This window comes from Myotis yumanensis, unplaced genomic scaffold (assembly GCF_028538775.1).
Source record: "Myotis yumanensis isolate MYYU_CA2020_CCGP unplaced genomic scaffold, mMyoYum1.0.hap1 SCAF_21, whole genome shotgun sequence".
NCBI classification, from domain to species: Eukaryota; Metazoa; Chordata; class Mammalia; order Chiroptera; family Vespertilionidae; genus Myotis; species Myotis yumanensis.
In genome coordinates, this window is record NW_027223772.1 from 14,019,115 (window position 1) to 14,043,559 (window position 24,445).

The 24,445-nt window shown below is 44.1% G+C and overlaps 2 protein-coding genes across 17 annotated transcripts in view; both read left to right on the top strand.

Moving 5' to 3' along the window:
* The first annotated feature begins 4,153 nt into the window (after positions 1–4,153).
* CKS2 (CDC28 protein kinase regulatory subunit 2) lies at positions 4,154–10,260 on the top strand. Its single transcript, XM_070400812.1, has 3 exons — positions 4,154–4,334; positions 7,845–7,972; positions 9,930–10,260. Exons 1-3 carry the CDS (start codon positions 4,276–4,278, stop codon positions 9,980–9,982), a joined length of 240 nt encoding a protein of 79 aa, XP_070256913.1. The 5' UTR covers positions 4,154–4,275; the 3' UTR covers positions 9,983–10,260.
* Positions 10,261–12,751: 2,491 nt separating this feature from the next.
* The window catches only part of SECISBP2 (SECIS binding protein 2), a 32,587-nt gene continuing 20,893 nt past the window's right edge, over positions 12,752–24,445 (top strand). For 7 of the 16 annotated variants that reach the window (XM_070400909.1, XM_070400911.1, XM_070400912.1 and 4 more), the window contains exons 1-5: positions 12,752–12,883; positions 14,040–14,185; positions 19,341–19,587; positions 20,384–20,513; positions 21,767–21,993. In XM_070400909.1, the coding sequence (XP_070257010.1) occupies positions 12,848–12,883; positions 14,040–14,185; positions 19,341–19,587; positions 20,384–20,513; positions 21,767–21,993 (786 nt within the window). In that variant the 5' untranslated portion in view covers positions 12,752–12,847. Of the gene's footprint in view, positions 12,884–14,039; positions 14,186–19,340; positions 19,588–20,383; positions 20,514–21,766; positions 21,994–24,445 lie in introns of those variants that run through there. The other 9 variants (XM_070400910.1, XM_070400923.1, XM_070400924.1 and 6 more) reach the window with 4 other exon arrangements.

The window sequence follows — 24,445 nt, forward strand, 5'->3', positions numbered from 1 at the left end:
CTTATGCATTAGCCCTTATGGATAACACCTAGGCCTCAGTTGGTTTCAACTCCAGGCCCAGAGAAGCAGCAAAACCAGACTGACGATGTCATGGCTGACATCAGAACCAGTGGAATTGACTAAAGACGCTCTGCCCTGGCACCACTGACCTTTGTCACTGCACAAATAGTGTGTTAGTGGGGTAAAGTTCCAGGTGTATGTTGGAGAATTGTAATAACTGGAGCATGTCTGGCCTTCCAATTGCCTTTTTATCATGTAAACACCAATCAAAACTTACACTCCCATTTCAAAGTAAAATCAGGGCCCATTTGAAAGGCCCACTTCAAAAAAAAAGGCAGCAGAAATCCCATTTCTCTTGGTTCTAGCTTCAAAATTTCAGATCTGTCCCTTCCTACTCATATTCATCCTATCAACTGAAATAACTTTCTTAAAAATATGTTCTTACTGATTTTGGGGAGAGGGAGGAGGAGAGGAAAAGAGAGGAAACATCGATTGGTTGCCTCCCATACCCACCCCTACCAGGGATGGAACCCACAACTGTTGATTTTGGGTGCACAAGATGACAATTGAGCCACACTGGCAGGACCTCTAATAACTTTTTATTTTTTTGCAATAACCTTCTAATAGGGGCTCCTTGTTAAGGTAATTCCTTCCACTCCCATCCTCCACATTCCTCTCATTACCTTTGTCACATCTAATCCAATTATGCCACTTCCTTGCTGAGAACATTAGCTAGCCCTACAGTAATCAAAATGACCAACCATTTTAGCAAGGAGTCCAACAATCCTTTCCCAGTCTACTACAATCCACTATATTCGTTTCCTACGGCTGTCTTAACAAATTACCACAAATTTAGTGGCTTAAAGCAGCACAAATCATTCAACAGTTCCAGACATCAGAAGTCCAAAATAGGTTTCACTAGGCTAAAATCAGTGCGTCAGCAGTGGTAAACTCTAGAGGATAATCCATTCCCTGCCTTTTCCAGCTTCTAGAGGCTGCCTATATTCCTTGGTCACTGGTCATGTCCCTCTGTGAGCCTTGTGATACCAATTGGGTCCATTCCTATAATCCAGGAGAATCTCCCTATCTCAAGATCCTTAATTTAACATCTGCAAAATCCCCTCGGCCATGTAAGGTAATACATGTATATTTGTAGGTTCCAAGGGTTACGACATGGACATTTTAGGGGGCCATTCGTCTGTTTACCACATGTATCCTCCCAGATTTGCTTTCCCCTTTTCTTTCCATGACTACACCAAATCCATTCAGCATTCTCTGCATATCGCATGTTTCATCATGCCTGCACAGTGCCAATCTCTCTATTGAAGACAAGAGACAGTATACAATAGGTTAAGAGGCCTAACGCTGGAGTAGGGACCGTTTGGGCTCAAATCTGAGTCTGTCACTTACTTGCTAAATGGATTTGGACAAATTCTTGTTGTATTAACCTAGATCTAAATAGCAGATTATAGGAAAAACAAAGTAAATTACCTCTCAAGAAAGCAATTACTCAAATACAGCTTGTGGAATGTCCCCCAGGCAAAAATGACTGGTTTCTCTGATAAATCCATATTTGAAAAGGTGGTGTCAGGGGGGGATTGTTTAGACTAAGAGACAAAGAACAAATTCAATATATTGGCCCAAGTGTAGATGTAGATCTAAACCAATCCTCCATAAAAAGGCATGCAATCAGGGAATCAATCTAAAAGAGGTGTCAGAGAATAATGAGAAATTATAAGTGTAATGACATGGTGCTAAATTTTTTAAAAATTGAGATGTACACTCTAAGGACAGAGACAGACACAAAAGTACCATCTCAGAGTAAATGGGCATTATATTTGGGATCTTTTTAAAGATATTCTATCAAAAAAGAGGGAGCCCTGCCCAGCTTGGCTCGGTGGATAGAGCGTCAGCCTGCGGATTGAGGGGTCCCAGGTTCGATTCCGGCCAAAGGCGCGTGCCTGGGATGCAGGCTTGATCCCCAGTGGGGGGCGTGAGGATTCTCTCTCATCATTGATGTTTCTCTCTCCTCCCTTCCTCTCTGAAATCAATAAAGAAATATATAGATATAAAAAGAGAGAAATAGATGACACAAGATGGGCAAAACGTTTATTGCCGACCTGAGTAATTGGTACACAGGATTTGATTATACTATTTCACTTTTCTGTTTGAAATGTTCCACAGTACATCTCTCTAAAAATACATCTCCGAGGAAGCCTTTCTTTCCCAGCTTCTGCCAGAAAGTTAGTGATTTCCTTAATCACCTCCCTTAGCAGTTTGTTCACATCTTTACCATTACAGCACATAATGACGCCCAGTTATTTAGGCATACGTCACTGTCACTTAAAATTCAGTGCTCATCATGTGCCAGGGCCTGCTGTTCAGGACACAGGGCGGTGAACAAGAGACGGCCCTCTTCACCGGCCCACGTGGGGGCCGACCAGAGCCCAGCGAGCCTGCGGGACACCGGGACACCGGAAGGCCACTGAGGAGGGAGAGGGATGGGGGAGCTGAGCCCCAGAGCACAGGATCTGAGAAAGCCCGCTGGAAGGCCGGAGGGAAGGCCCCCTGGTGTTGGGGGGCTGCGGGCCCACCTATGCTCTCACCTGTGCAACTGAAGCTGAATCAAGCTCCAGTTACTACAAAAGTAACACATGCTCATTTTGGGAAACGTGAAAAATACTAAAATGTCCACTTCCGTTACCTGAAAAGAACCACTATACATCTTGGCTTTTTTTTTTTTCTTCCAGCAACTTTATTTGGGTTTCAATACTAAGAGCCAAGAAGTTAAAAAAACAAAACACAACACTTTTAATCCCATTGTACAGAAGTGTTAACTTAAAAAAAAAAATTCAAACCTGTAAAGACTTCGTGTGCGTTTATTTAAGCCAAGCTGTCGACAACTGCCAGGAAGCAGAGTCTCAAGGATTGGCAGTGTTTCACCTTGTTTTATACATTTACAGTCAAAGGGGGAGAGGTAGGTGGGTTACTGCAATCCAGTGGTGATGGGTTAGGGGGCGGGAGGAAGCAAAGGGGGGACACCTCTGGGATTGGGTGGGTGCAGGGCAGCTAACAGTCAACATTTAACTTGATAACAATAACAATGAAGGGATTTTTGGTCTCGGTCCCAGGCCCTCAGGCACATTTGGTTTTGCCCTGAGGGGTCCGGAAAAGGGGATTTACAAGTTACCCTGACATTTCACAGGTACGTTATCTTAGGAGGCAGATAATCGGCTCAGTTAAAGATACTGACCTTTGTCAGGGAAGGCACCGGCCTAGGACGTGGCTGCCCCTATAAACTGCTTTTAGCTGAAGTGTTAATTTCAGACCATCCTTCCTGGTTAATTTGGTCTTTGCGTTTCCAAGTCGACCATGCAGGCTTCCTGAGCCTGACCCTTTCCGCCCACAGCAGTAAGCATCATTATTATTATTATTCTACCGACACTAGAAAAGCACCCACATACATGCCTGCCCTCGGGGCTGCTATCCGAGGTGCGCAGGCACGGGAACACCTTTTCCCAACGCCTGGCCTCTGGGATGGGCCCGCCGCCGCGACCACGCACCACCGGGCCGGCGCCGGGAACATTCCCCGCGGCACAACCTGGGCTTCCCCGCGTCCCTACTCCCAAGCCCACTTGGTCCCCTCTCTCCCCGAGCCCGGGCTTCCCTCGGTCTAGCGTGGCCGTTCTGCTTGCCCACTCCCACAGAGACGGGGCACGCCACCCCGGCCAGGCATCCGGGTATTGCGCCAGCCCACCAGCGACCGCTCGGCGCGTAGCCCCGCCCCGGTCTCGCCAAACCTCGCGACATCTCACCAGTTCCACTGGTGCGCCGGCCTAACGGCACCGCGGACCAGGAACGTTCTAAACCCCTACGCACGCGCCCTGGGGCCCTCAACGTCCCCGTCTCCGCCCTTCATTCACGCCCCTTACGTAAGCGAGCGCCCCGCCTCCAGGCCATGCCAATCATCTACTTCTTCCCTGGGGTAACCTCGCAACAGGCTTCTGAATGGCTGATCCTGGGAGTCTACGTCGCGGAGTCGCGGTGCCGATAGGTTGGCAGCCGGCTCCGCCTTACCGCATTTTGCACAAAAGATGATTGGTCGGCGTCCCCTTCCAATCAGCGGCGGGCTGTCGGATTCAAACCGAGATCGTTCCGCTTGTGGTCGGTTGGTTGCAGTCGAGTCGTTTCCTCGGCCGGACGCGGACGGTTGGTTCGCTGCGCCCGCTGCTCCCGCCCCGTGGCTGCCCTCCGCGGCGCTCCTCTGCTGGCAGGATGGCCCACAAGCAGATCTACTACTCAGACAAGTACTTCGACGAGCACTACGAGTACCGGTGAGCGCCGGCCCGCGGGCTCCTCAGCTAGGGCGGCCGCCGGCTCTGGTGAGGCCGGAAGTCGGGGCTGCGGTCCCCGGGGAGCTGAGTGGGGCTGGTCGTGCCGAGCGCCCCTCTCCTCTCCTGCGCAGGCCGCACCGGCCGCCGCTCTTTGTTCGGTGGGTGAAACGGCTGAGGCAGGGGCGCGGATGGGGCGAAGCCGCCGCCTTAAAGGGCAGACCCGTCCTCGGCCTCAGCCGCGTCGGCCCTCTGGGCTCTGTTTACATAGAGGAACTACGTGTTTTTGTGTGTGTGTGTGTGTGTTTTTTGCTTTTGCTGTTAATGATAGTAAAAATGACCTTGAGGGGGAACCCCCGAAAACTTGGCATATTGATTGGGATTTGGAAGTGTTTATTGGGTGACCTACGTAGTCGTTTAGAGCGTTAGCCATGGTGACCGAGGGAATTATTCAAGGGGCTTCCTTTTCTGACTAAACAGAGCTCGGGTGGACTTTGGGCGCCTTTTCCAGCCGGTGCTCCGGCCGCACTTTGCTGTGGGGCAGCTGGGGTGCCGAGTCTTGGTTGCTAAATTAATCTGTGAAATTAGCACCTGGCCTTGCGGGAGGGAGGAACGCGGCTTCCATTGGCTGGTCTGCGGCTCCCGGGGGCGTGGCTTCCGAGACCTCGGAGACCGTCCTCCGGGAGCGCCCGGGGGCCACGTCTGCTGCCCCTCCAGTTAGATCGCTGGAAGGCTGTTTAGGAAGAAAGGACGTTGTGTTTGCGCATCGCTCTCTCCTTGGAAATCTATATTCTCAGAAGAAAAGCGGAGCGTTTTAGAGATTAGTAATCCTGCATTGTTTCATATTCTCCAACCAGAAAAAGTTGCCGTTCTGGATATAAATATGAAGTGGATTATCTTATTTTTACATAGTAACTACATACTACACAGTTTCCTGTAATATGATGGCACAAAGCCCAGCGGCCATAGACAATAATGGGCAGAATGTAAACCGTATTACCCATCTAAATCTGGAAAATTAATTCTGAAACATAGGGCTCCAAGTAAATGGACATTTTTTGGGTCTAATGGCAGTAATTTACTTTTTAGTTTCAATAAACCAACAATCATTGATGAGCACTAAATAAGACGAATTTACTTAGTGGTTTGTGTGTATTAATGTATAGAAGAAAATCCTGTCATAATTGAAGTGATCTATTCTAAACCATTATTAATTAAAGATGACGATCTTTCTTGACCAAGCCACTTGCCTTTATAGGAGCAGAACCGTGATTAATCTTCAGAGATACTTCTAAAGGCACATCGATAATTAGTAATAAAATCAGAGGTGTGTTTCTAGGGAAGTTTGTATATGATGGTACAGCATGCAATGTGGATTTCAAGTGTTTATTTTTGCCAGTATGCAATTATCTACATCTTTGATTCTTTTCTTTTGTGAATGCAAACTTAATTTCCTTTTTTAAAAAAACTTAATTTAAATTTTAAAAAACTTTGTTAATCTTCACCCAAGGATATTTTCCCCTTGATTTTTGGCGAGAGTGGAAGGTAGGGGTAGAGACAGAAAGATCGATGTGAGAGAAACATATCAACTGGTTGCCTCCTGCACGCGCCCCAACCAGGGCTGGGGATAGAGCCTGCAACCCAGGTATGTTCCCTTGACCGGAATTGAACCCGAGACCCTTTAGTCTGTAGGCCAACATTCTGTTGACTGAGCCAAACCGGCTAAGGCAATTTCCTATTTCTTTTACTTAACTTTGTAAATGGACTTCAAGGCTTAGTTCTGTTAAGTAACACTTGGAACAAGTATTATAAGATTGTATGGATTTAAATTTATAAACGCTGTATATTAGTATTTTAAAAATCTTATCCACAACTACTTTCGAATTGCATTTTGTAGCACCTTTGTTGTTTATATTTGTCTTTACTTTTCTCCATGAAAAGCCCATAATACTGAAGTAAACATTGAGTTTTGGAAGTAATTTTTCTTACACATAGTTAGAAAACATCTCCATGAAGTGAACTACAGGTAGAATTTCCTTATAAGTTTGAAGCTACTTATTATAAATTGTTCCTTTATAATCAGACATCTTGATGGTGAGCCTGTTTCTATGGTTTCTGGAGAAGGTAGGGGTTGTCACTTTTTTCTAAACATGTTGATACATTTATGTAGGTATACTTAATAAGAATACAGATCTAGTTATTGCAAAATTTTCTTTGAGACTAACAATGTGATAGAAATAACCGGTTATTTGCAAAACCTTAAAAGTAGATGTTAAAGCAGCATTTTAGGAATGAATGGAGGTAGCTGGTATTAATCACCATGTAGTTCACAGGAATTGGTGAAATTTTAACCAACTATGATAGTAAGCATAATTTGACTTGACCTCATGACAGTCTGACAACATAATACAGCTGTATTAAGGCTCACTTTTGTTATTTAAATAATATGAAATTGGTACTTAACAAACCACCCACAGACTAGGTTGATGAAAGATTAGTCTTATGGATGGGTTCACTTTTCCTGTGTGCCAGAAAGTAATCAGATTGCCCCTTTCTCACCTCCAGGCAATGATTCACAGGTATAGAAATACTCTAAAGATAATTTTATTACAATTAAGGAGGAGGAGGAATGAAGATTTGTGTTTAAGAATTTAGCAAAGATGTATTGGTATGTTTTGACACAGAAGAATATTGCACGCCTTCCTAAAAAAACAAGTTTTGGGTATAAGTCAGTAACTTAATGGAAAGCTGAAGTGTTTTTTGCTTTTGGTTCCAAACAAAGTATAAAGCACTTTCTGGAGTATACAAGGATTTGTATCTACTACAAATCTACAATGCTGAGTAATAGGAAACCCAAATTAACTGTTAACAAATGAGGCTTTTTTTTCTCCTTATGTAAAAGGCTACATGAGGCTCAGGTGACAGCTCTAATCAGGGACTATCTTCAATTTGCAATTGCTTCTGTGGTCTTAGATGGCTTCTGTAGCTCCTCCCTGATAGGTCAGTCTGCTTCACAATCAACAGGAAAGAGAAAAAGAATTGGGCATGTTCTTTGCTTTTGAGGACACTTTCCATAAATTGTCTATTTTCTGCTTATATCCTATTGCCCAGGACTTAGTCACATGACCAAAGACAGCTGCAAGGAAATCTCGATTTTTATTTTATTTTTTTTCATGAGTGTATGTCCAATTTAGTTATAGGGGTCCTATTCCTGAAGAACATTGAGACAACTAGCAAACCTCTGCTGGGGGAAAAAAAATCCTAGATAAAATGCCTTCTAGGTTTGGACTGCACAGTCTTACCTTCCTAAAATCAGAATTAAAGGTAGTGGAGATTATAGTCCTCACGATAAACACCAATTCACATAACATGCTTTCAAGAACATTGAGGACAAAAAATTCTCAAATTTTAAGTATTCTAAAGATGCATGTGTAAAGTGATCATAATTGTAAAAAAGGTACATTTACAAACAGAACACTAATACTTGGTTACATTGGTTATCTCTTTCAACAGACATGTCATGTTACCCAGAGAACTTTCCAAACAAGTACCCAAAACCCATCTGATGTCAGAAGAGGAGTGGAGGAGACTTGGTGTCCAACAGAGTCTTGGCTGGGTTCATTACATGATTCATGAGCCAGGTAAATTTTGTTATTTGGGAAAACATTAACTGAATAGTAGCAGTTGTGGTTGTTGACTTTTTAGTAATATTGGTATTCAGTGATATCCTAAAGTAACTGATAAGTTAACTATTTTTGAATGAATGATTTCTTTTCCTCCCTACTCCAATTTTATATTAAATACCAAAATTAAAATAATGCATTTTTCTCTCCTGCAAAACATCACTTGAGTCAAAATATAAGCTGTTCTGTTTTATTTTTAAACTAGAGGCCCAGTGCACAAATTTGTGCATGGGTGGGGTTCGTCAGCTCGGCCCCAATCGGGGTAGATCCCCAATCGGGGTAGATCCCCAATCGGGGTAGATCGGGGCCAGACCTGCCCCACTTGCCCCATTAGGGCTGGGCCAGCTGAGGGGAGGGGCTGCTGGTGATTGGCTGGCCAGCCCCGCCCCCATTCAGGTGGTTCACTGGCTGCAGTGGGTGGCATAGCAACCAGTCGCCTGGTCATTACAGTCCCCGGCTTTTTATATATATAGATTTGTGTCATTGTTAATACCTTAAAGATTATGCCATAAATATTTTTAGAATTATGGTATCCCATCTTTAAAAACTAAGAACTTATTTTAAGGTAACTTACATGTCCCTTAAGTTTTATGTATAGAAATTTATGCAATTTGAAGTGATTTGTCTTTTCCTTTAGCCTTCTATCAAAGGATAATTGGTATCAACCATATTTAAGATTCAATGAGATAACATAGCCAGTGAACTCAAATTTATGAGTGCTTGTTAATTAAGTGGTATTTACCAGAGTTTTCCACATACTGAGTCAGTGGTTCCCAATGTGGGGCACACACCCCACAAGGGGGCAATTTAATTTTTAAGGGAGGCAATTTGAGAATGAGTTATTAACAGTGAATTTTTTGCATTCCTTATGGTTCTAGGGGCCTCATATACAGTATATAAATATATAGTGGCATATTTATGCATTTCAATTCTCTGTTTTGAAACTTTATTTGCTACTTTTTCATATCACTTCATATTATTACTGTTTTTTAAAACAATTTCTTAGTGATTTCTTCCTCAGTACTTCAACTGTTCTTTTTTCTCTTTCATGGATGCCATGTTCTTTGGTTGGAAGCTTGTTTAGACCAAGTTAATGGCCTTTTAGGCTTCCTAATGTGAATAGTTCACTTTTTAAATAATAGGAAGTATATGTCATGTGAGGGGGCGGGGGAGAAATCAGGATTTTAGACATGTTTAGGTGGGGCATGGCCAAAAAAAGATTGGGAACCACTGTACTAAACTAAACCTTTGCGGGGTTATATTCTATTTATGGGTTATCAATAAATTAACTTCAAGAATTTATAATGCTTTCAACAGAATACGAAGGCATGCTGCAGAACTGCAACTAAAGCTATTTTGTTTTCCACTTTTATTAAAGAAAAGCAGCAGCGTCAAAAACTTACAACCACATAAAACTTTAAGAAAAAACTTAAGATACACAACTTTCTTGGGATTAGGGCATGTAATCATATTAGATTTCAAGAGGTGTTTCTCCAGATAATGCAAAAGCAATCGAGGAACTTAACTGGATCCCCGAGACATGCAGGTTTATAAGCTGGTGGTTTTTGAATGAGGTGTTAGGTGTCTTTGCCCCACAGATAACTTTTCTCTTTATTTTTCACTGTAATTGAGGTTCCAAAGGTAAAAACCATTCTTTCAAAGTAGTTTCTCTATTTACCATCCCTTTTCTCCAAGGTGAGTAAACACTGGGGAAATAGTCTCATTGTCAGGTTTTCTTCTGTTTACTGTTGGACAGTGACTTTGAAGCAAAATTCATTTCAGCTACCTCAATAAGTAACATTAATTGACCGTAGATTTATTTTACTTTATTTTGGTTCAGTTGAGAATTCTTTGAATTCTGAGTGGAAATTAACCATGTTATATTAAAATGATATAAAACATTCTCTTTCCACAGAGCCACACATTCTTCTCTTTAGACGACCTCTTCCAAAAGATCAACAAAAATGAAGATATCTGGGGATCGTCAATTAAATCTTTCAAATTTAATGTATATGTGTATATAAGTAGTATTCAGTGAATACTTGAAAAATGTACAAATCATTCACCCATACCTGTGCATGAGCTGTATTCTTCACAGCAACAGAGCTCAGTTAAATGCAACTACAAGTAGGTTACTGTAAGGTGTTTAAGATAAAATTTCTTCTAGTTACTTTTTCTCTTAAATATACGTGCCTGTTTGACTTTACCTGTTACTTTTGTTTAATAAAGTTTGTATGTTGCATTTATCACTGTGAAGTTATTTGAACTTTATTTTAAGATTAATTCATGAGTAGAGGTTGGATGGTTTCAGTGTTACAATTTTAGTCCTGAGCAAATAAATTTACTTTAAATGGGTTTAAAATAGCTTGTTGATGAGGGTACCATTTAATTTACTAATGAAGAAACCAAGAACTAGGGATAAATTTACTAAAGTAGATTTTATAGCTCTGTTATTAGTCTAGTTCACAGAGGATTGTCTAGAATTTCCACTTGAACAAAAAGAGTCCAACTCAATACTCTAGGCTGCTTCCACTTACCTAAGAACGGCCACATCTAGTGGCCTTGGGAGAAACCACTTACCCCTGTTCCTCCCTTTCCATTGGCCAGGTGGGGTTGTTTCCTATAAATCACAGCGTTTTTGGAAGTTCAAAAGCACCCTTAAAAAAACACCACACCCTCCATTCCCATATGTATTCTGTGACTGTAAATTGCCTTTTAGCTGCTTGGGAAATAATTTAAAGTTAATGCAGTCTCTCTTCATTGGTATGCTGAAGAATCCTTTTAAATGAGCTATGGTAAATATAAGACCAAAGTTGGGTGGTCCTCTGTCTCTTTAGAAAGGGGTGTCTTTATACATGAGCACAGTAAAGACTGGAGCAGTCTAGAACTTCCTGCCCCCAGGGACCCATCCACTAGAGGTCCAGGGTCAGCAAGTGTCAGAAACATCCAGAGCTCTGGGTCTCTGGGTCCATTTATTCTAAAATTCTTCCCAAATATGCCCAAGTATAGGTCCCTTCTCAAACCCTATTTGCTACACTAACTGTTAGGAACTCTAGTCCAAGTTCCTCCTTTATCTTCTCACTAGTTACAGGTGTCGGGTCTGAGCCCCTCTGCTGGGTCTCAGAGAAGCCATGAGAAGTTGTAGGTGTATAAGAGTGAGTCTATTGTAGGAGCTAGTGGCAATATAGCCATCAGATAAAGCAGTTCTTCGTAGTGAGTCCTGTACAGGTAGCTGCACGCTGGCTAATACAGCTTTCCCACAAAGCAGCAGCACCTCTAATGGCCTCTGCACCTACACCTATTAGTTGAGCAGCCGCATGCTTTCTCTAGACTCAGCCTGAGCTGTCTGGCTCAGCAGCTTCTCTCTCTGGTAGCTACATCCCCTGTGCCTGACCTAGCACACTGGCTGGTCAATGACATGTATTATACTCCTTAGTGTTGGGGTCCTCAAACTACGGCCCGCGGGCCACATGCAAATACAAATATTGTATTTGTTCCCGTTTTGTTTTTTTACTTCAAAATAAGATATGTGCAGTGTGCGTAGGAATTTGTTCATAGTTGTTTTTTTTTAACTATAGCCCGGCCCTCCAACGGTCTGAGGGACAGTGAACTGGCTCCGTTTAAAAAGTTTGAGGACCCCTGCCTTAGAGGAAGGCCAGTTGCCAACAATGACATCAATCATTTGGGTTATAGAAGTGCAGTGACCCTGAGAGTTGTGCTTGCTGTGCACCTGCACATAGTCCTTGGACCTGTGGATGGTATGTGTATGGTATCTCAGCCTTGAACATTCTGATTACTAGTCCCAGGCTCAGAGTGGCCTTGATCATCCGGTGCACTCTAAACAGGGTCCCCACAGCAAGCTAACAGAACGATGCCAGAATTGCTAAGCAAGCATTCCATCTAGGGCAGACCAAAGAACACAGAGGAAGCAGAGAAGTCCCCCGTCCCCAGCCTCCGCCATTGATTACTATGGCCAAACCCTAGCCCTCTCCAGACCCTGGGGTTTTGGGTGTGTCCAAGCATGTTTAATTAACCTGTGGGACCCGAGCAGAAGAAAACCTTAAGAATGAGCTATCTGCATTTTTCCTGCTTGAAATACTTGGTAGTCACTCAACCCTTCTCAGTGCAAGGCACAGGTTTCCTAGAATCAACCCCTATGGGTGAAACTGCCTACCCTGTCAGCAAGCCTTAAATCTAATGCCTGCAGCTTCCTCCGGGTCCCGCCGCCGCCATACCCACTCCGCAGCGTCCCCCACCTCCGCGGGCCCCAGGCCCAGCGTCCGTCTCACCCTACCTGCCTCCCTGTGACGGCACTGTTCTCCCACGTAAACCAGGTTACTACTCCATCTCTACCTTTCCCAGCACCTTTCACAATAGCCAATGCCTCATTGTTGGAAAGAACGGAGTAGTTTTAAATTCTGTGGTTACTTCCAAAGTGCTTTACGTTGCTGGGAGTTAGGACACCAAGTCGGTTTCCAGGGCTGCAGGGCTGCGGGTGTGCACTTCCCGGGTCCCCAGCCTCGCACATCCCCGCCCGCCCGCCCCAGGTGCCTCCCACCGTGTGGGCTCCTCGCTGGCCGTGCCCACGCACATCCCGCGCGCTCCCGCTGCCGTTGCAGAACAGCACACGCGGGGTAAGAGCCGGAGCCCCCCGGCGCCGCCGCGGGCACTTCCCGCCGGAAGCAGGGTTGGCCTGGGCGCGTTTCTGTGACGCACTTCCTGGCGTCCGCCCGGAAGGTGGCGAGAGGGGTGGGCGAGCGCTCGGCGCTAGTTCGCCCAGCCGACGGGGCGGCTGCTGGCCTCCGGGGCCGGGCCGCCTCCAAGCCGCGGGCCATGGCGTCGGAGGGGCCGCGGGAGCCCGCGGGCGAGGTGAGGACGGCGGCCGGGCAGCCGGAGGTGTGGGGGCCGCGGAACGCAGGGGCGGGCGGCCAGCTCCCCAGCCCGACGCCCACGCCGCCCCGGCTGACCGGGTGCGCAGGGAGCCGTCAAGGAGAGTCCGCCGAGCTCCCCGGGCGGCGGCGGAGGGAAGGCCGCGCCGGCGCCGGCTCCGGCTCCCGCTCCGGCTCCCGCTCGTGGCCGGGCGGGGCTTGCGGAAGTTCTCGCTCGAGCACGTTTGAGGCGGAGTCTCCGCTCGCGGCCGCAGCGGGGCCCTCGCTTAGCCCGGCGCACAGTGGGGCGCACAGTGGCTTCAGACGGACGGAGCGCGTGCTCAAGAGCTGCCCGTGGAAGTAAACCTCTCACTACGTGTCTAGGAGCCCAAATCTCGTGTTTTACTCCCATGTTCCTCTGGTGGTCGATTTTCTAGCAAAATGCCTTTTGCGTTTCAACAAAACAAAACAAATGGTTTGTGTAATTTTTTGAGCAATTCAGTGGAAATGAACTCGCGGGGTGTTTTGGGTGCTGCAGGTAAGTATCCCGTGGGTGTGATTGCCGACAGTGCTACGATCCGGCGGACCCCTGGCTGCAGCTGAAGGGGGTACAACGCCCCTGTTCCGAGTTTGAAGCTAAGGAAACACCACTTGTGGTCCTACTGTGTAATCTGGGCCGAATTTTACTCCCACTTAATTGGTGTCCTTATTTTTCACTTTTAATATTTGGTAAACTGGTTTTTCCAGTTAAAAGCAGTGGGGCCCCGGAGGGGAGTATCGCCCTGTACACCGAGGGGTTGCAGGCTTGGTCCCCAGTGGTGGGGGAGAAGGGGGTGGTGCCGCTGAGCCATGCTCTCACATCGATGTTTCTTTCCCTCGAATGCTCTCTGCCTTCTTTCCCCCCTCTCTAAAATCAATAAGCATATCCTTATGTGAGGATTTAAACAATAAGTATTCTCTAAAAAAAAAAAAAGCATTGGGGGAGAAATTGTTGGCAAATGCTTATCTTTAGTATAAGGCAGAGTTATTTGAACAACAGCACTGAGATTAGCATTTACTTCCAGGAGCTGCTAGAAAGGAGCCACTGGTTTTTTAGTTTGTTTACATTTGGTTGATCTCATAATATATGTAGCTATAACCTCCTTTTTCCCCCTCAGGGCATCAAGTTGTCAGCAGATGTCAAACCATTTGTCCCCAAATTTGCTGGGCTCAGTGTGGCATGGTTAGAGTCTTCAGAAGCACCTGTGTTCCCTAGCTGTGCAGCCGCCTACTATCCTTGTGTTCAGGAACTACCTGTGCCTGAGTATGTATTCTTACAAACACCTCGCCTTACCTGAGGACTTTGTTTCTTGGTTTTCATGGTGAATAGCTGTAGCTAACACGTTGGAGTTCTCAAAGAAGAGGCTCCTTCACCAAGAAGGGTCTGAGCCGGTAGCACAACTTCAGTGTGTCCTGCAGCAGAAACTGAAGTTTCGGTTCTCCTTTTCTTTCTCTTTACTCACTCCCGTATTTTGGGTAAAATTTTTAAATGCATTTGTATTGATTTCAGAGAGGAAGGGAGAGAGAGATAGAAACATCAAAGAGTAGAGAGAATCATTGATCAGCTGTCTCCCGAACACCCCTTACTGGGAATCTAGCCTGAAACAAGGGCATGTGCTCTGACCAGGAATCTTGAACCTTGACCTCTGGTTCATAGGTCAATGCTCAACCACTGAGCCACACCTACCTGAAGAAAGTTGTATTTTTTGACAAAAGTTGAAGACCTGCCTGTATGTGATGAAGGTCTTTGGTAGGAATGCCCACGTTTTCCACTGTAATTGCACTGTGTGTAAAGGGATGTTGGCATGGGTCTCATTTGAGTTGTTCCCTGCTTTGGGTGGTTCACATAATTAATACAAAATGCATCTCAGTGATAAGGCCTCTAAGCCATCTGCTGGGTGGGATTTTAGTAACTCAAAATGAAGGTGAAAAACATCTAAAGCAACCTCCTGTCCTGACAATAACTTGAACATGACCAATCAGAGGCTCAAGGTTGTGCAGTACTTAATTTAAAAATTATGTTTCTTAACCCCTTATCCTTTTTAGCTTTGATTTTGTTTTTTAATTGTTTATAACTAAGGAAAAGATTGGCTGACAATATTCCTGACTTGCAAGAAAACAATTAGGGACAACAGAGTCATGAAATCAAAGGGGCACGGTTAGAAAGAAGAGACTTTAAAGTGGGGGTGAATTGAGGAGACTTTAAGTATTCGAGAAGGGATTATCTAGTCGATTCTATTGTAGGTTAAGAAGTGCATTGCTCTAGTCAGATTTTGTTTAAATGGAGATATATTGTTTCTATAAGAAAAAGGAGTAGCCTTTTCCATAACAGACATTCCTATTAGTTCCACTATAACAGTCTAATTCTGTACATCCCCTTAAAGGAGGGGAGTAACCTTTTACAGACTTTGTCTACCTCCCGTGTCTAACAGTGCACTCAAAGGGACTTCATTTTTTCAGTTGGAGTTAATTATTGAAAGGCTACTATATGGAAAATGCTAGATGCTAAAGGGGAATGACTACCTCATGAGCTGTACTCTGTCAATTTTTTTATAGACTTGAACTGGTAGAGATTAAAGGAAATGTACCAATCTTCTCTAAATTTATGCCACAGACTAGACAAATATCAGTAGAGAAGTATTCTGGTGTATAGAATTGCCCATTTGGAGAGTACTAATTATTTATTGTGTAATGAAAAATAGAGGCTATGCAGACAAAATAAGTTCTCTGTTGTATTTTGTTTGAGTATTGCATATGTTTTTTCATGCTTGTCACATCCGTGAGGTTGACAGGGAGGTAGTGTTATTTTTATACATGAGACTGAGGCTAGAATTGCTTGTCCAAAGTTATTGAGGTAGGTAACACCAGAATCAGAATCAGCACTCAGTTCTTTTAACCTGAGTTCAGTTGTATGTCCCAAGGCTGCTATTGCTGTTGGCAAGAGTTTGTTGAGCATTTTCAGCATCTTGTATATCCTGTGAAAAGTCACAATGCCCAAGTGGATGCTTTTAAGGTAAAACCTGCCCGCTTTGAGAACTAGCTTTGCTGACACTATGGCACAGATCAGTTTGTTGGCTGGAGGAGTGGCTGGATCCCTGACAGGTGCTGGCCTGACTGAAGGGAACAGGTAAAAGATGTGTTGGGAAGACAACAGAGGAGTGAGTTCCTTTTGTTAAGGGGACACCATTAGACAATTAGTGCCTTGGCCAGTGTGGCTCAGTTGGTTGAGCATTGTCCTGTGCACCAAAAGGTTGTCAGTTCGATTCCTGGTCAGGGCACTTGCCCAGGTTGCAGGCTCAATTCCTAGTTGGGGTGCATGCAGGAGACATGCAATTGATATTTCTCTCCCTCTCTCACTCTCCCTTTCTCTAAAAAAATAAATAAATAAAAACATTTTAAAATAAATAAATAAAAGCCTACATAGTACAGCTGAAAGTTTAGGTTTGGTGAGTACGAAATAGGGAGCTTTTGGGTTCACTTCTGGATTCTGGTTTGACTTTAAGGGAGAGGGGCTTGAAGACTTTGACTGGGTTCCAGGCACTGGAAACAGAAGAAAATACATGGAGACCTGCTGTAAGAAGAAAGAGTTCTATGGTTGTCCCTAGGGTGTTGGTGGGAAAGGTGTAAAGCAGTTTCCAGTTGAATACCTAGAAAGACTCGTGGCATCACTCATGAGAACACAAGTTGGAAGTGGAGCTGGTTCGGGGACCAGATGTTAAGTTTTGGGTTTATATGTGCCAGATGTGGGGGAAAGTGAACTATTAAGTGGAAATGATGCAAATCCTGAGCAGAGTGATGAGAGGTTTGGGCTCATGAGTCTGACAGGCTAGATAGAGTGCAGAGGAAGCCATGCCATAGAGAGGAGCCTTTGGGAGGTGGGTGAGAGCAAGAAGAGGGCAGGACTTGCAAGTCCAGGCCAGAGAAGCTTTTCTAGTGATGTGATGGGGGGGCAGACCTAGCCCATGGCATGCAGAAGCGGTGGCAGCATGGCAGGAAGGAAGTCCTGGAGACTCGGGATCGTTGGTGGGGATGGGGCAAGGAGAGGTGGAGCTGAGGATCAGCACGTACTGCACAGATACATGGCGGAGTTGAGCGCTGATATCAAGCGGGTGCCAAATGAGAGGGTGGGCATACAGGAGATGGTGTCGTTATGTTTAAGGCTCATCTGGGCAGTTTGTGGCGACTGGCATTTTACAGGAAGCCATTTGAAGTCCCAATAGATGCTGTGAGTTGTCTCTGTGAGATTTTGTGTTTTGTATTGTTCTCTGCAAATAACTGTATTTACCTTGGATGGAAAGAAAAATATCTTTCCAGAGGAAGAAGGACCAGTGATGAGACGTTCAAAGTGAAAAACTAGGTTGTGATAGAGCCAGGACACAAAGCAAGGTGTGCTAACTCAAAGGTGAAAATTTTCTGGATGACAACAGCCTTCAAAACCACTTCTAGGGCTCTGGCCAAGTAGATCAATTGGTTAGACCATTGTTCTGATAAGCCGAAGTTGCGGGTTTGATCCCTGGTCCAGGCACATACTAGAATCAACCAATGAATGCATGAAGAAGTGGAACAATTAAGTCGATGTTTCCATCTTTCTTAAACAACCCCATTGGATCTATCCCCCTTTTCTTCTTTACCTAAATTTCATTGATCTGTTCATTTATCCAGATTTTGGGCTTGGGATATATCGTCTTTGTTACCTTTTCCCTATCAACCCAACTTCTTTGCCCGTCTTGTGAAGAACAGGTATCTCTCACCTTCGTCAGACCCCCATTAGATTTTCTGAGCATCAAACAAAATCAAATGGGAGTCACATCCAGGGATAGTGTCCGTCTGAGGAACAGGACACAGCTTTCAGTCTCCCTCTTCAAGGGGCAGCACTAGCTAGTGGTCTGGGGGGCATACAAAGGCCAGTTTTGTTTGTTTTTTAATTAAGAATGCTTCATTACTAGAATAAATTGGCAATGAGTAAAATATTTTACAAGATCTAACCTTAAAATATCATGAATTAACTAGAGGCCTGATGCACGAAATTCGTGCAAGGGGCTCGGCCCTTGCTTCATTCTGCTGTTTGGACTAATTAGCATATTAGCTCTTTATTATATAGGATAGGCAGTGATACCAGGCAGCCTGTGATTACGTATTGCATGGAAACAAGAGCAGTGCCCATCCTCACGGGTGTCTTCCAGGTCCCCCTGTAGACTGGCTCCCTTTCTGCTTCCGTGCAGGTTCTTAACCCGCAGCAGAGTAGAACGAGGACGTTTAATAAGGGTGCTGGGACCTGGGCCCGCATCTCCGGACGGTCACACAGTGGAAGATCATGTAGAGTGTCTTGTTATTAGCTTCGGGTTCTCCCGCTTTTCAGTGGACCAGCACACTGGGATTTCATTGATTTGCTACAAGAAATTTTTCAGCTGTAGAAATCCACAGAAACATCTAGTGCTTATTTGTGGGAATGAAAAGGTTATGATTTGTGTTTTAACTCAGCTTTTTAGCACTTTGTCAGTGAATCAGCTTTCGTTTCAAAATGGTTGAATCCTCTGGCCATATTTGCTAAAAAAAAAAAAAAAAAAAAAAAAAAAAAAAAAAAAATCACTGTTACATTGTATTTTGGTTTAGTTTAGCAGTTCAAGCAAATTGGAGCCATGGCAGTGTTCACAGATGGTGTCCATCTGGTCGGCAGGGTCTGTAATTCCCGGACCACTGTGCACGCAGCGTCCCTTTGCAGCTCTGGCTCCGCAGGTCGGGAACACAGGTGGTGGGCTTGGAGCCGCAAAGCGCTGCAGCAGGAAGTCTGCAGGCCCCGGGAAGAGGCCCTGCAGGTCGTGGGTTGGAGGTTAGATTTGGTCAGTGGGAGCCTCTGTAGAGAGGGTGGTCTGGATGGCCCCTTTGGCCAGGGTCACTGAGAATCTTTCCCGAATATTTGACATCTTGAGAATGAAAAGCTACTGGGGCACCTTCAGGCCCCTGTTGAGGATATTCCAGCTCAATAGTGAAAAAATAAAACTAGGTCAGCATCTGTCTTTGCAGGATAAGAAAGAAAGGCTCAGAGGTTTCGTTTAGCTTTTAGTAATTAGTCATTTCAGTGTAGAGCAGCCGTGGGCAAACTACGGCCCACGGGCCGGATCCGGCCCGTTTGAAATGAATAAAACAAACAAACAAAAAAAAGACGGTACCCTTTTATGTAATGATGTTTACTTTGAATTTATATTAGTTCACACAAGCACTCCATCCATGCTTTTGTTCCGGCCCTCCGGTCCAGTTTAAGAACCCATTGTGGCCCTCGAGTCAAAAAGTTTGCCCACCCCTGGTGTAGAGTGAATGGCCTCAAAAGTAATAAAAGTTAAAACAATTTTATTATAGAATATTAAACTCCCTGATTTGTGGTATGAAATCTGTAACTAAAATTTACCCATTTTATTTAGGCAGACACTCTATCCTGAAGATATGGCCTTTGGAGCTTCAACATTTCCTCATCAGTATTTATCTTCCGAGATGGCTCTTCACCCATACACCCCTCCTCCTTACACCCTGGAGTCTGCACACAATATTTGCCCAATGCCTGGCTCCCAGTATGATTACAGCCAACCCAGTCGTTACCGAGGTTTCCAGACGAAGCCACAATGTGAGCACGTGTGCCCTCACCCACAAGACACAAAAGCTCTGTTTAAGGTCAGTAAGTGTGTTGCTTTGGTCATGTTAGCATTTAAAATGAAACGAATTGGTCAATCCTTGCATTAACTTAAGCATTGCTTATCTTTTTTGTGGTATTTAAGAACTTATTTGATCTAACCTTTTTAAAAATGGTTGAGTTGTCAATACTTAAATATATATTTGCAATGTTAAACCTGTTTCAGTTTTTATTTTTTAAATATATTTTTATTGATTTCAGAGAGGAAGGGAGAGGGAGAGAGAGAGAGAAACATCAGTGATGAGAAAGAATCATTGACTGGCTGTCTCCTGCACGCCCCACACTGGGGATTGAGTCTGAAATCTGGGCATGTGCCCTGACCAGGAATGGAACCGTGACCTCCTGGTTCATAGGTTGATGCTCAACCACTGAGCCCACTGGCTGGGCTAAAGGTACAGTTAATCCTTGAACAACACAAGATTGAAATGCACCACTGGATCCACTTATATGGGGATTTTTTTTTAATAAATGTATTAGAAAATTTTTAGGAGATTTGCGACCCTTTGAAAAAGCATGCAGGCAAACCCTACTATTTTCTTAACATATTTTTTCCTCTAGTGCACTTTATTGTAAAAGTACAGGATATAATACATGTAAAATACAACGTATGTGTTAATTGACTGTTTATATTATCAGTAAAACTTCTGGTCAACAGTAGTCTATTAGGTTTTGGAGGGGTCAGAAGTTACACACAGATTATCTATTGTTGGGAGGCTGGCCATTCAAGGGTCAACTGTAGTTTTTCTAATTCATGTTACTTTTTTATGTTTCCTGCAGAAAAAAACATACGATGAGCAAAAGTTTGCCGGTAAAAAGGCTGATGGAACTGTATCATCTGATATAAAGTCAGTGAGAAGCTCACATTGTTTGTCCTTTCGTGCTGACTCTAATTTGAAATCAGGTAAAGGTAATGAACTCTATGTTTTGTGTTAGGTCAACCCACTCTACCCACCCAGGAGCGTTGCTGTTGCTGTTCTTTGGGTTTATTGTGAGAAGCTGAGGCCATCAGACTTCCTGTGGGATCCTGGAGGCCATTCCTCCTGGGATGGGGACCTGGGGCATGTGGGCTCTGATGTGCCCTTAGCGTGTTATTACCTTGTGTTACACAAGGACTTGTCTAAGGTTACAGAACAAGTAGGGAACGGCCACACATCTCAAACCAGGTCCTTAAAAGCAGATCACAACCACATCCCTTGTACTGTGCTTAGCCATGCTCCTCTCCCACAGCTGCTCTGGAGTTCTGTGGGAAGATTTCTCAGTAGATGGAACAGCTGATCTAGGACTGCGATTCTGTCTTACTCCCATCCCCGGGCAGTGTGTTTACTCAGGGTACTGATTTTATTCATGCCGGAAGTGTTGTCTGTTCTGTTTTGAAAACTACCATTCTGGTTTGTGGCTGAAAAAGTTAGTGATTCGACGTGGTGTTTTTCCCCCTGAAATTTAATTCCAAGTGTAGTTTGATTACAGCCATCCCTGTTTCTATGAGGACTTAAACCTTCCTGATGGTGTACTCACTGGGAAAGGTCTGTCGTTTATTTACAGGTGCCATTTATGTGACTTGGTGTATACATTTTTCTCTTTGCATTGATTTCACTTACAAACTGTCTGGTGCATGGAAAGGTGAAAGGAAAGTTGAGCAGTTAACTATATGACTCTGGCCTTATAATTAAACACAGAGATGTTATGCATTGCAACCTACATTGTCATTTATTTGCATTTGAAGGAGAAAGATAGGACAGAGGTTATAAGTTCAATTCTGCTTCTCTCCAGTTTGTTCTAGCAAACTAAATTAGGGACCATTTATTACTTAAAGGAAATTTGTTAGTGTCTCTTTAAATTTGCAAAACTCTAAAATGTGTATTAAGAAAAATCAAAATGCCCAGATGTACAATCAGGCCAAAGTAACTATCTCATCAACCTTAGAATTACTCCTAAAATTTACAGTGTTTTGGTTTTTCTGCTTGGTGGCCCAACCAGAGCAGACTTACGGTCATGTATGTTTATACTGTAACACAGAAGGTTAACAGCACTAGCAAAGTTAGGCTGTTTGGACAATAACGTGTTGCATCTATAGCAATAGATTTTCTATTCTGCAACTTAAGCCTGAGTACAGATCATCAAACACCTAAAATTTCCTCTACTTTTAATTTGTAAATACAGATGGTTATCATAAACGAACAGACAGGAAATCCAGAATCATTGAAAAGTGTGGACCTGCCTCCAAACCTGAGTTTGAATTTACCAGGTTGGATTTTCCTAAACTGCAGGGTGCAGAGAACAGTGAGATAGTAGAGACACCAAAACAGCCCAAGTGGGGGCCTCCACGCTCTGCCTCTACAGACACTTCCCTGGGGAGAGAAGTGGTGAAACCCGCTCCCGGGTTAGAGGTGAGTGCAGGCTCCTCTCCTCCGTTTCCTTCCCCCTTTCTCTTTCACTGTGTGAACGGCTTACAGGATGCGTGACACCTCATGCTGTCATTCTTTTCAAAGAATCACCTAGTGCACTTACTTTCATCAGGTGGGTCAAAGGTCCAGGAGAATATTCTAGCATGAATCCTGCTGGTTGCACAGCCCCCTTCTAGCGTCGCACTTCTAGCATTGTGTGCTGACAGCACTTTTCAATACAGACAAAAATTTTATTTGCCCAAATAGTCGTATTTAAAGCTACATAGTGTAACTTCTGTTTTTCCAGGCTTTTTATCTGTGCCTCTTTTGTTAATGATACAGCGAATTCAGTGATAGTAACTGCAGTGAAGAGCATTCAGTTTGCCACTTAGTAATTTTAAATTACACATGTTCACACTTTGATCTCAAAGTGTTAGAGGCTTTCAGGAAAAACGTTATGGGGTTACTGTTTCCTAAAATCACTCTGACCCATCTCAGGTCAAGGAGGGGTGGGACGCTTCCCAGTGTGCAGGCAAGGAGAAAGACGAAACTACCAAGACAATAGCTCGCCCGATTGCTTACCTCCTGAAGAGAGGACCTCCACTTTCTGTCCTTGTCCTGGGTGCTTGGACACGAGAGCCCCAGGCTGGGTGGTCCTGCTGACAGTGTGCAGAGGGTATGCCATTCCCAGGGACTTTGCTGTCACGTGGTAAGGCTGAGTGAAGTGGAAGACTCAGTCTCACGTGGCAGGGGCGTGACCCTCTGGGCACCAGTGGAGTGTGTGGAATGGCTGAGCAGTCGAGGGGCTCCACATTTTGGCCAGGGCTGCAGTGGGCAATTCCCAGCCTGAGAGCACTGTACAAAGTAGAACAGGCCAGGAGCACGACTGACTCTATGTCAGGTCACCTGTTAGAGGTGAGGGCTGCATGTGTGGACATGAAGCGTGTGAGATTTACATGCTTGTTACCTTATCTACTCACACTCATGAATTCTGTGTGCAGTTGTTTTTTTATTTATTATTATTTTTAAAATGGATCTTTATTGATTTCAGAGGGGAAAGAGAGATAGAAACATCAATGATGAGAGAGAATCATTGATTGGCTGCCTCCTGCAAGTCCCCCACTGGGGATCAAGCCCGCAACCCAGGCATGTGCCCTTGACTGAAATCAAACCTGGGACCTTTCAGTCTGCAGGCTGACACTCTATCCACTGAGCCAAACCAGCTAGCGCTGCATTTGTTTTTTAAATTTCCCTTTAAAAGAAACCTTTTTCCTTCTTATACTAGTAGTATCTTTGAACACCAAAAAAATGTGAAGGGAAAAAAAAAAAGTAGCCCTAACTGGTTTGGCTCAGTGGAGAGAGCGCGTCAGCGTGCAGATTCAAGGGTCCCAGGTTCGATTCCGGTCAAGGGCATGTACGTTGGTTGCGGGCACATCCCCAGTGGGGGGTGTGCAGGAGGCAGCTGGTCAATGTTTCTCTCTCATTGATGTTTCTAACTCTCTTTTCCTCTCCCTTCCTCTCTGTAAAAAATGAATAAAATATATTAAAAAAAAATAATTGTCTGAAGTTGTATAGCCAAGAGAAAGCCATCTTTAGCGCTTAATAGTAATCTTTTGTTAATGGTACATTGTGAAAATTGTACATTCGGGGATCATACATACGTACGGGCTTGTGTTAGAAATTGGCATTTTTTTCATATCTTAAATACTCTTTGAAAACATAACTGCTGCACTGGGTCTTTGATATTGATTTATATGATTAACCTAACCATTTTGTTTAAATGTTAATTTTTATTAATACAATCATAATCATGAAGAAGCTAAATTCTGGAATTGCTAGTATGTGAACTATAAGACCCAATAGCTTCTTTTTTCGTTTTTTTTTTTTTTTTAATTGTCTTTATTGTTGAAAGTAATCCTCACCTGAGGATATTTTTCTGTTGATTTTAGATAGAGTGGAAGGAAGGGAGAGAGCAAGAGACAGTCAGAGACAGAGACATCTATGTGAGAGTGACTCATCGATTGGTTGCCTCCTGCTGACTGGGGCCAGGGATGGAACCTGCAACCCAGGTACATGCCCTTGACCATGATTCAAACCCTTTGGTGTGTGAGCCAATGCTCTAACCCAGGGATGGGGAACCTTTTTTTTTTTTTTTTGCCGGGGCCATTTGGATATAACATCATTTGAAGGCCATACAAATTTATCAACTTAAAAATTAGCCTGCTATATTTGGTCAGACATTTAATTAACTCACCCTAAAGCCTTGACAGGGCTAGACCAAATGATTTTCTTGGGTCTTAGAGGGCCTGCGGGCCGGACATTCCTCATCCCTATTCAAACCATTGAGCAACACAGGCCAGGACGGCCTAACCATTTTTGAATAGGGGAAGGCACTACTAGTGTTTCATTGGCCTTGGTGAATATAAATTACATTTATTAAAAGAACAGACTGTTT

Coding starts and splice junctions, on each gene's coding strand:
- CKS2 (XM_070400812.1), top strand. CDS start 4,276: ATGGCCCACAAGCAGATCTACTACTCAGACAAGTACTTCGACGAGCAC. Junction 4,335..7,844: donor GACGAGCACTACGAGTACCG/GTGAGCGCCGGC, acceptor CTCTTTCAACAG/ACATGTCATGTTACCCAGAG. Junction 7,973..9,929: donor TTACATGATTCATGAGCCAG/GTAAATTTTGTT, acceptor CTCTTTCCACAG/AGCCACACATTCTTCTCTTT.